This window comes from Onthophagus taurus, chromosome 6 (assembly GCF_036711975.1).
Source record: "Onthophagus taurus isolate NC chromosome 6, IU_Otau_3.0, whole genome shotgun sequence".
Taxonomy (NCBI): domain Eukaryota; kingdom Metazoa; phylum Arthropoda; class Insecta; order Coleoptera; family Scarabaeidae; genus Onthophagus; species Onthophagus taurus.
Window position 1 is genome coordinate 1,843,962 of NC_091971.1, and position 12,383 is coordinate 1,856,344.

Genomic DNA, 12,383 nt, shown 5'->3' on the forward strand with positions numbered 1-12,383 from the left:
TTCATATTCCGTTTATAATGATTTTATTGCCTATATCCGCTACTTTACAGACACACTGTGTCTTAAATTATAGCTTAAAATATCCGAAATAAAGAAAACAAAATTTTTTTGATGTTCCAACTACATACTCATAACGATATCTACTCGATTTGTTACCCGTCTAATTAAAGTTGGTGTAATGTAGAATGTTGTTTTATCTGACCCGAAATATATGGTCTGTATGATAAATTTACGATCGTTTTGCTTATTTAGATTCGCTCGATACGGGTGGTAAATCAAAAAAAAGCGATCATATTTGGCAGGATCACGTGCCATCGTAGTTTGTGCATCGACGGTCCGCTTTTAGACAATTTACCGGGAAATCCCCACGTCCATCTATAAAAGGAATTACGGGTATGGGATTCGGTATGGCGAACGCACACTTTTCTAACTTGTAAACAAGTCGCGATACGCTTTGCCCGAGTGGAAAAAGGAAATATTCCACGGCGATAATTGCGGTCGTAAAATAACTTTCTGAATTGCTGGAATTGGAGAAAATCTATTGTGTCGTCTACAATGGCCGTACTAAGTAACTGTTCCTTGGAATATGACATACCAACGACGCGCGACGCCTTGTTTGCCGTAACTTCTTTTTTCTACTTCTTAAACGGAAATATTGAATTCTTTTAACGGTACTTCTCAACAAGATTTAATGGAAACGCAAAGTAATGAACGAAAACATTTATTTATTTATACACATATCATTATATTAAGTTAATACTGATCTTGTAAAGTTTCAATTACATTTCATTTTTATTTAATAAATATTACATTTCAACGTTTCAGTCCGATTGCTTACTTATTGTAAAATAATAAATAGAATAATAATATTTAATTATAATTAATTTAAATAATTAAAAAAATGGTACAATGCGGGAATGTTTACATGCTAATCTAAACAATAAATTAGTTTAATTAACTACAAGCTCAGGTTAAAATTACATTTACATCTTCGTTTATTTTTTTTAATTTAATTTAATATGTACATACAAAACATAATTAAAAAAGTTATTTGCAAACTGTAACTTCTTCTTCAATTATATTATCGACACAAGTCACGTTACAACACCAAACGAATTTACAAATTGCATCGTTTCGTTTTCGAACTATTTTATCGTAACCTCTTCCACAACAAAGATTCGAGCAGTTGCCTGGACCGGAAGCGGTTAAATTACATTGTCTACCGGCGGTTCCACCAAAATCGAGCATCGGGTTTGCATCGCAAAAATTTGGTGATGTCTCAAAGAACACCAAACTATTTAATAATTCACGTTTTTTTCGTCCTTTTACAATCAGATGTTTTTCTTTGAATCTTCTTCTTTTAACCTTTTTATTTTTTTTATTCTTATTATTCGTTTTTCTTCCATTTCCTGAATTATTTTGTTCAATACGAATAGCTTGGGAATATTTCTTTTTTAATTCTAACCCAACTTTACTTATAGAAGGTGCTTTTGTCCAACAAGCTTTCATTGTGCAACTACCGGAAACACCGTGACATTTACAGACGGTTTCAACACTGTTTTTAACCACCTAAAATAATAAATATTGTGCGTAAAAATAATATGATGTATAAAAATTAACTTACTAATCTGCCTACGTGGTTGTTGTGTAAATTGATGTGCGAAAATATGTCTGTGCCGGTTATTCTTTTATCTAAGAAAAGTTTTGCAAATTTCATCCCAAATTGGAGATTATCCGAACAACCTTTCCATTTAAATTTTTTGTTGCTGTTTGGTTTTGGATCGATTGAATCTAATTTTGCGTCACAACTACAACTAAGGAGATCGTTTTGTCGACATGCTTTTGATACAGCTATGACTACACCTGCTGAAGCTAAAGCGTTTATATATGCTGTTTCCTTATAACCTGAAAATAAATAAAATATATTTTATTAGGTAAATTACTAGGTTGATTTATATTTTTTTGTTTTTGTTGAACGTTTTTTTATATCATACATTTATTTTAGTATATCTATCCGCCCATTATGGTTATAATTTCTGGTACATTATCGATGAAAATTGCAACATCAAAAATTTTATCAAAACTTCAAATATTGTTATCTCAAAAACTAAAAGTTATTTTTCAAAACGGGTTGGTTCATTGGAAAGAGGATACTTTTATTAACACTTTGCGAAATTTTCATACTCATATTCCAAGAAATAGAGTTTATACGAATTTTTAAAACTTAATCGGCGAAAATTGCAAAATTCAAAAAATTTACGATCATTTCAAAAATTTATTTCTCAAGAACTAACAGCGATTTTTCAAAACGGCTTGTTACATTAAAAAGAGGATACTTTAATTAATAATTGGTGATATTTCCACAAGGATCCTTCAAAAAATGAATGTTATAGCGAATTTTGCAAGTTATCGATGAAAATTGCAACAACGCAAAATTTATCAAAACTTCAAATATTGTTTTCTCAAAAACTAAAAGTTATTTTTCAAAACGGGTTGGTTCATTGGAAAGAGGATACTTTTATTAACACTTTGGGGAATTTTCATACTCATATTCCAAGAACTGGATTTTATACGAATTTTTAAAACTTAATCGGCGAAAATTCCAAAATTCGAAAAAATTGTCGATCATTTCAAAAATTTTTTTCTCAACAACTAACAGCGATTTTTCAAAACGGCTTGTTACATTAAAAAGAGGATACTTTAATTAATAATTGGTGATATTTCCACAAGGATCCTTCAAAAAATGAATTTTATAGCGAATTTTGCAAGTTATCGGTGAAAATTGCAACAACGCAAAATTTATCAAAACTTCAAATATTGTTTTCTCAAAAACTAAAAGTTATTTTTCAAAACGGGTTGGTTCATTGGAAAGAGGACACTCTTATTAACACTTTGGGAAATTTTCATACTCATATTCCAAGAACTGGATTTTATACGAATTTTTAAAACTTAATCGGCGAAAATTCCAAAATTCGAAAAAATTGTCGATCATTTAAAAAATTTTTTTCTCAACAACTAACAGCGATTTTTCAAAACGGCTTGTTACATTAAAAAGAGGATACTTTAATTAATAATTGGTGGTATTTCCACAAGGATCCTTCAAAAAATGAATTTTATAGCGAATTTTGCAAGTTATCGATGAAAATTGCAACAACGCAAAATTTATCAAAACTTCAGATATTGTTTTCTCAAAAACTAAAAGTTATTTTTCAAAACGGGTTGGTTCATTGGAAAGAGGACACTCTTATTAACACTTTGGGAAATTTTCATACTCATATTCCAAGAACTGGATTTTATACGAATTTTTAAAACTTAATCGGCGAAAATTCCAAAATACGAAAAAATTGTCGATCATTTCAAAAATTTTTTCTCAACAACTAACAGCGATTTTTCAAAACGGCTTGTTACATTAAAAAGAGGATACTTTAATTAATAATTGGTTGTATTTCCACAAGGATCCTTCAAAAAATGAATGTTATAGCGAATTTTGCAAGTTATCGATGAAAATTGCAACAACGCAAAATTTATCAAAACTTCAAATATTGTTTTCTCAAAAGCTAAAAGTTATTTTTCAAAACGGGTTGGTTCATTGGAAAGAGGACACTTTTATTAACACTTTGCGAAATTTTCATACTCATATTCCAAGAAATGAAGTTTATACGAATTTTTAAAACTTAATCGGCGGAAATTGCAAAATTCAAAAAATTTTCGATCATTTCAAAAATTTATTTCTCATGAACTAAAAGTGATTTTTCAAAACGGCTTTTTGCATTAAAAAGACAATACTTTAATTAATAATCGAAAGTGATAACAACGACAGTTTCTGAAGAAGGTTGCAACATGGCATCCGAAACGTCAAACCTTTTATTAAAAGACGCACGGCAAAACCCGAAAGTTTTTAGTGTTAGTTCTAGTTTTAGTTCTAATTTTAGTTTAATTCACACCGGCCGTGAAAGCCTTCGTACTTATATTATTAACCTTTATGGGGAGGATATCAACAAACAAATGAAGGATTTGGATAACTCACGAATTAGACAATGCAAGCTGTTGAGCAGTTTGGCCTTTCTACGAAGATGCAGAGAGAAGAAAGTAACGCCAACCTTCTTGAAGGTGAAGCAGAAGACTCCGCTGCAGCACGTAGAATTTTGATTAGGACAGAACAAGCACTGCTACGAGAAAGAATCCACAAGACCTTCAATGATCTACAAAAAATAAGTGAGAAGTTACTACGACTCCACCTCTCACTTTCCAATTGTATATCCGGAGAAGACTGGGACAAAGTGGACAGACTAACAATGGAGAAGGCTAATCGCGAATTTCAGAAGACCCGTGACACACACATCAAGAAGTTTGAATCTCTGGAACGCCGGTCGCAAAAGAAGAAAAGTAATAGTTTACCAGTAGAAACAATCGTCATTAACAGATCGAATGTCCCACTAACGAAAGACGAAACCTTTGTGCGAAACTACGCAATCGCCCCGAAGAAGGTCCCAAAGGAGGAAATCATCTGCGAAGTGGAAGCAGCTGTTCGAGGGATGCCTGCACTGAAAGCCGAAGAGATCCGACAAGAAGTTGCGAGAGTATTGAAGTCAGCAAAACCACCAAAATCCAACTTGATGGTTGGTGAAAAGAAGGCACTCCGATCTATAAAAGAAAAGTCAGAAATCGTCGTGTTACCAGCAGACAAGGGGAATGCCACCGTTGTTATGGACAGGAAAGAATACGACGACAAAATGATGAACCTACTGGACCCAGCCACCTACAGGAAGATCAAGAAAGACCCCACAGACAAAATCGTAAGAAAAATGAAGGAACTGATAAAAACCACAGGAATTCCAGCAGAACAGCAGAAAGGTTTGTTTGTGCAGGCGCCGGTACCACCAAGAATCTACGGACTACCGAAGATTCACAAACCAGACGTCCCCCTCCGCCCTATCGTCAGCGCCATCAACTCCCCAACATACCAGCTGGCCAAACATCTTGCAAAGATTCTGTCTCCCTTTACAGGTAACACGGAATTTTTGTGGAATCGGTAAAAGGTGTAAAGCTGGAGGCTGGGGATATGTTGGTAAGTTTCGATGTGGAATCCCTTTTTACTAGGGTACCTAGAGGGTCTTCGCCGAAAACTCATTCCGGAGGGTTTACCAGGATACGTGCCAGATCTGGTGGAGTATTGCTTATCGTAGACGTATTTCAGCTGGAAAGGAGAATTTTACGAGCAGTTCGAAGGGGCAGCCATGGGATCTCCACTATCGCCAGTTATAGCTAATTTCTACATGGAATTATTCGAAGAGGACGCTTTGAAGAAGAGACCAAAACTATGGCTACGATATGTGGATGACACGTTTGTGATATGGCAACATGGTCAAAAACGGCTCCAAGAGTTCTTGGATCACTTGAACTCTCAACATCCTATGATTAAGTTCACCATGGAAACAGAAACTGCCAAAAAACTACCTTTCCTAGATGTATTGGTCACCAGAACGACAAATGGAGATATAGAACTTGGTGTATACCGAAAGAAGACCCATACCAACAGGTATTTACAGGCATGTTCACATCATCATCCCCAACAGAAGAGGTCCGTGATCCGTACATTATTTCAGCGAGCAGCGAGACTATGTGAAGGAGAGAACTTGAAGAAGGAGCAACACTTTCTACGAGGCGTGCTGCAGAAGAATGGATACACTTCGAGGGACATCAACCAGGCCATCAAGCAGCGAAAGCGGAAAGGGGACACGGTAAGTACAAAACCACTTGGATTTATCTGTCTTCCCTATGTGACATCGTAGTGCGGAACAAAATTCGGAACACACTCCCGATAGCCAAGGACAAACTAACTCCATTAAAAGGAGCGGAAGTCTATCGACTATCGTGTAGTTGTGGGAAGGTTTATGTTGGCCAAACTGGACGCAACGTCGAGTGCCGCATCAAGGAGCATGAGAGGGATGTAAGGCTGAAGAAGATCCAGCAGTCGGCGGTTGCGGAACATTGCCATGCAGAGGGGCACCGAATAGACTTCGAACAAACAAAGGTGCTGGCTAGGGACAACAGATACTACCAAAGACTGACAAGAGAAGCCATAGAGATCCATCGACATAAAAATAACGTTAACAGAGAGGATGGCTGGGAGCTTAGCAGAACATGGAAGATGGTGGTGAACACGAAGACCTCTTCCCGCCTCACACCGGACGCGACGCAATTAGTTATTAATTAGCTTGTAATTAGCGTTAACTGATTATTAATTAGTTTTTCCGACTTATATATAGTTACCGATTTTTGATCTCGTCACTTCGAACCAGTTTCTGAAGAAGGTTGTAACATGGCATCCGAAACGTCAAACCTTTTATTAAAAGACGCACGGCAAAACCCGAAAGTTTCTAGTGTTAGTTCTAGTTTTAGTTTAATTCACACCGGCCGTGAAAGCCTTCGTACTTATTTTATATATCGTATTGGCATTTTTACAATGAGGTTGTATTCAATGAAAAAAGTCCTGTTGGGGTTGAACTTGATTATAATCTGCAGTGTCCAACACCTAAAAGAGATACTAATTCCTGTGAATGGTGGAGTACTAAGTAATAGGTTTTTTAAGTAATAGTTTCCGGATATCCATTCCACCACTAATTTAAACATACCTTTGTGTAGTTTTCATATCGTATTTGAAGAGAAGAACTGTTTTAAAGTATATCACGAAGCTTCAAACTTTAAACATATAAATGTATAGTCCAATTGGATAAAATGCAAACTTCCATTTATGCTTAACTTTTAAAATTGCCTATTATTTCCAATTTGAGATGTTCTCCTTATTTGAAGAATAATAACTCTCTCCTAATATGCTGGAATGGTTTGAGTTTTCCAAAGACCAGAAGGCCAGAATGCAAAATGGCGATCTCATGGTACGGCATAAATTTATTGTAAATTCTCTACATGGTAATACCTTGCCATTACCATCTCTGAGTTATGCGCAATTTTGATTAGATTCACGATATGACCGAAAGATATTGCGATATGTGAGGGATGCGTTTATACTTTCAATGTTTGTCCGCTCTTGTTGTCATATATTTACGTAGTTAAAAAGGAATTTCTGTATTATATCGGAGCATACCTGAATTGATAATATGTATAAACAAATTTTCCATAAACGTAAAATAATAATAAATTAACACAATAAACAATCTTTTTTGATTTATCAACAATGGTTAAATAGGAATCTCCATCTGAATCTATAGACGTATTCTTACTTCGATATATTCTTCGAAAAGTAGTCGGTTCAATCTCGAACCGATCTCTTCTCCGCCGATTTCATTCGCAAATAAGGCGTCCTTGCCATGGCTATAAATCTGTTTAAGTATACGGGGGGAAACGATCGGAGAAGGAGGTCGCGCGCGCGACTCCTCTACAAACAAGGTATAAGGGAGAGATAAAAATTTTGAGCACTGCCTGCCTATATACGGAGACGACGAGCTACTGTTCTACGTGGCGGGCAACCGTAAATCCTGCGACCAGAGGACGAGTTGGACAGGCTGGCAGCCGAACGGGCCTCCAGAAAGATTCGCGTCCTGGACGTCCCGACCACCACGTCCGAAGAATCTCGTTCAGGAAAACGAAGATGAATTGGAACGTCCAGGACTCGTCTTGCGGATTAACATAGTGTGCGAGACGGTGCCAAGGCAATTATCCTCAAAAGGGAAATGGCATCAAGTAACCAGCCATCGGAATGCTGAATTGGCGAGAGGACAAGTTTCAAACTCGAAAATATTCTACATATTAAATATTCTTTAAGCCAAGTAAAGAAACAATACATATATCAGCGTGGAGTATAATAGAGGTGTTACTCTCCGAACGACTGAGTAATTCGTCTTGCAACAGCGGCAGCTTGTGCCGGGGTATTTAGCGATTTTCAAAGTGACATCTGCCACTTGATATGCATTCAACATAGGCTCGTAAGGTGACATGGATTGACAGCCGCAAGCGTTCGTCAATCTGGAGAGACGACGAGCGACTTTCAAAGGGCCGTAAGTTTCCGATTCGACGGAACAAAGTGCGAGAAGACGTGATGGAATCTCGATTTCGCAATATGCAAAAGTTTGAATACATATTTTTTAACATGAAGCTGTAAATTGTAAATAAATGTTTGGATAAAAAGGGTCATCATTACAAAGTGATGTCGTTTAAATAGAAAAAAGAAATGAACCGTCGCCGACAAACATCGGAGATACGGCTTGATTCTTCGCAATAATTGCTTTTTCCTATGATACCACTTAAGTAAAAATTCTTAATTAGAACTGAAGAGATCGGCCCCGAAGTCCGTGCCGTACAATGCATACTCGACGTTTATAGTCAACAGGGTGATTTTCATTGCCACACCATGTCGCCAGCCGTTCTTCTTCATCTAAAAAAAAAGTTATCCGCTCCCGATATGGACGACTGTCGACCGGTGGCCAACGGACGCTTACGAATTGCGCATTATGGCACAGTGATTTAAAGAATCCAATCGCATACCCTTTTTGCGTACATCGACGTCCCGAACATCAACTTCTCCTTTCTTCTTCACTGGACCTCTTGTCGAAGTTATCTCCTCCTCATAAATATTTCTCACTTTTTCGTCGAGTCGATGTGCGGAAATTTTAATTGCATCGCGTTTCGTCGGCGCAGATTTGGACAGGGCGTGAAAGCTCCGAGCTGTCCAACGCGGTACGGTCTCAATCCGTCACGCCCGGATTGCGAAAGACTGGTTCATTTGCAATTGAATTTAGTGACCGGCGTTGAAACGCGCGGCCACGGTGAGATTCGAAACGCGATGCGGTTCTCATCGGCCCCAAATAGGTGGCGAGATCGCAATCTTTCGAATTTATTGGTACTAACGCGAGGGAAAATCTCCTGAGTAAACTAAAAAGCTCTCGGGATTATCGGGTGCCGACTACTTGGCGTTAAAGATGACTGATAATTTCTTTACCCAACCATTAATACTGGTCAAAGTGGCTACTTTCAAAGTATAAATAATGGATTTTTATTTCATTATCGATGTACATTTAGGTCTATCTTGTAATCTTTAGACACTTTTGCGCTTTCTCTAGAGAATAACCTTTAATGAAACTACCCTAATAGGCTTTTCTTGTGAAAAATGATGAAATGACTAAAATGGTCATTCAATGGATTTTTTAACTCAAAAACTAAAAATGATGGAAATAAATTAGAACGGATATCCGACAACTATCCGGTCATTATTTAAAATCCGGCTGGATACTCGACCACTCACAGGAATTAGTCTAATCTCTTTTAGGTGTTGGACACTGCAGATAATAATCAAGTTCAACCCCAATACGACTTTTTTTATTGAATACAACATTATTTATATCAGGTTTGTCATTAGCAACCTCATTGTAACAATCCCAATACGATATATAAAATCTCTTGTTGTAGTTTCGTCTAGTTTTCATCACATTCATTACTAACAGAACTGTCGCAATTTTCGCCGATTAAGTTTTAAAAATTCGTATAAAACTCAGTTCTTGGAATATGAGTATGAAAATTTCCCAAAGTGTTAATAAAAGTGTCCTCTTTCCAATGAACCAACCCGTTTTGAAAAATAACTTTTAGTTTTTGAGAAAACAATATTTGAAGTTTTGATAAATTTTGCGTTGTTGCAATTTTCATCGATAACTTGCAAAATTCGCTATAAAATTCATTTTTTGAAGGATCTTTGTGGAAATATCACCAATTATTAATTAAAGTATTCTCTTTTTAATATAACAAGCCGTTTTGAAAAATCGCTGTTAGTTCTTGAGAAAAAATTTTTTGAAATGACCGACAATTTTTTCGAATTTTGCAATTTTCACCGATTAAGTTTTAAAAATTCGTATAAAATCCATTTATTGGAATATGAGTATGAAAATTTCCCAAAGTGTTAATAAGAGTGTCCTCTTTCCAATGAACCAATCCGTTTTGAAAAATAACTTTTAGTTTTTGAGAAAACAATATTTGAAGTTTTGATAAATTTTGCGTTGTTGCAATTTTCATCGATAACTTGCAAAATTCGCTATAAAATTCATTTTTTGAAGGATCTTTGTGGAAATATCACCAATTATTAATTAAAGTATTCTCTTTTTAATATAACAAGCCGTTTTGAAAAATCGCTGTTAGTTCTTGAGAAAAAATTTTTTGAAATGACCGACAATTTTTTCGAATTTTGCAATTTTCACCGATTAAGTTTTAAAAATTCGTATAAAATCCATTTATTGGAATATGAGTATGAAAATTTCCCAAAGTGTTAATAAGAGTGTCCTCTTTCCAATGAACCAACCCGTTTTGAAAAATAACTTTTAGTTTTTGAGAAAACAATATTTGAAGTTTTGATAAATTTTGCGTTGTTGCAATTTTCATCGATAACTTGTAAAATTCGCTATAAAATTCATTTTTGAAGGATCCTTGTGGAAATATCAGCAATTATTAATTAAAGTATCCTCTTTTTAATGTAACAAGCCGTTTTGAAAAATCGCTGTTAGTTCTTGAGAAAAAAATTTTTGAAATGATCGAAAATTTATTCGAATTTTACAATTTTCGCCGATTAAGTTTTAAAAATTCGTATAAAATCCAATTCTTGGAATATGAGTATGAAAATTTCCCAAAATGTTAATAAGAGTGTCCTCTTTCCAATGAACCAATCCGTTTTGAAAAATAACTTTTAGTTTTTGAGAAAACAATATTTGAAGTTTTGATAAATTTTGCGTTGTTGCAATTTTCATCGATAACTTGCAAATTTCGCTATAAAATTCATTTTTTGAAGGATCCTTGTGGAAATACCACCAATTATTAATTGAAGTATCCTCTTTTTAATGTAACAAGCCGTTTTGAAAAATCGCTGTTAGTTCTTGAGAAAAAAATTTTTGAAATAATCGAAAATTTTTTCGAATTTTGCAATTTTCGCCGATTAAGTTTTAAAAATTCGTATAAAATCCAGTTCTTGGAATATGAGTATGAAAATTTCCCAAAGTGTTAATAAAAGTGTCTTCTTTCCAGTGAACCAACCCGTTTTGAAAAATAACTTTTAGTTTTTGAGAAAACAATATTTGAAGTTTTGATAAATTTTGCGTTGTTGCAATTTTCATCGATAACTTGCAAATTTCGCTATAAAATTCATTTTTTGAAGGATCCTTGTGGAAATACAACCAATTATTAATTAAAGTATCCTCTTTTTAATGTAACAAGCCGTTTTTAAAAATCGTTGTTAGTTCTTGAGAAAAAAATTTTTGAAATAATCGAAAATTTTTTCGAATTTTGCAATTTTCGCCGATTAAGTTTTAAAAATTCGTATAAAACCCAGTTCTTGGAATATGAGTATGAAAATTTCCCAAAGTGTTAATAAAAGTGTCCTCTTTCCAATGAACCGACCCGTTTTGAAAAATAACTTTTAGTTTTTGAGAAAACAATATTTGAAGTTTTGATAAATTTTGCGTTGTTGCAATTTTCATCGATAACTTGCAAAATTCGCTATAAAATTCATTTTTTGAAGGATCTTTGTGGAAATATCACCAATTATTAATTAAAGTATCCTCTTTTTAATGTAACAAGCCGTTTTGAAAAATCGCTGCTAGTTCTTGAGAAAAAAATTTTTGAAATAATCGAAAATTTTTTCGAATTTTGCAATTTTCGCCGATTAAGTTTTAAAAATTCGTATAAAATCCAGTTCTTGGAATATGAGTATGAAAATTTCCCAAAGTGTTAATAAGAGTGTCCTCTTTCCAATGAACCAACCCGTTTTGAAAAATAACTTTTAGTTTTTGAGAAAACAATGTTTGAAGTTTTGATAAATTTTGCGTTGTTGCAATTTTCATCGATAACTTGCAAATTTCGCTATAAAATTCATTTTTTGAAGGATCCTTGTGGAAATATCACCAGTTATTAATTAAAGTATCCTCTTTTTAATGTAACAAGCCGTTTTGAAAAATCGCTGTTAGTTCTTAAGAAAAAATTTTTGAAATGATCGAAAATTTATTCGAATTTTGCAATTTTCGCCGATTAAGTTTTAAAAATTCGTATAAAATCCAGTTCTTGGAATATGAGTATGAAAATTTCCCAAAGTGTTAATAAGAGTGTCCTCTTTCCAATGAACCAACCCGTTTTGAAAAATAACTTTTAGTTTTTGAGAAAACAATATTTGAACTTTGATAAATTTTGCGTTGTTGCAATTTTCATCGATAACTTGCAAAATTCGCTATAAAATTCATTTTTTGAAGGATCCTTGTGGAAATACCACCAATTATTAATTAAAGTATCCTCTTTTTAATGTAACAAGCCGTTTTGAAAAATCGCTGTTAGTTCTTGAGAAAAAAATTTTTGAAATAATCGAAAATTTTTTCGAATTTTGCAATTTTCGCCGATTA

At 34.5% G+C, this 12,383-nt stretch overlaps 1 protein-coding gene across 3 annotated transcripts in view; it reads right to left on the reverse strand.

The window, feature by feature from the left end:
- Window positions 1–705: 705 nt before the first annotated feature.
- Window positions 706–12,383, reverse strand: part of LOC111424848 (protein Wnt-10a-like) — a 46,011-nt gene continuing 34,333 nt past the window's right edge. For all 3 annotated transcript variants that reach the window (XM_071196685.1, XM_071196686.1, XM_023058539.2), the window contains 2 exons: window positions 1,625–1,905; window positions 706–1,569 (listed from right to left, as the gene is read on the reverse strand). In XM_071196685.1, the coding sequence (XP_071052786.1) occupies window positions 1,048–1,569; window positions 1,625–1,905 (803 nt within the window). In that variant the 3' untranslated portion in view covers window positions 706–1,047. The remainder of the gene's footprint in view (window positions 1,570–1,624; window positions 1,906–12,383) is intronic.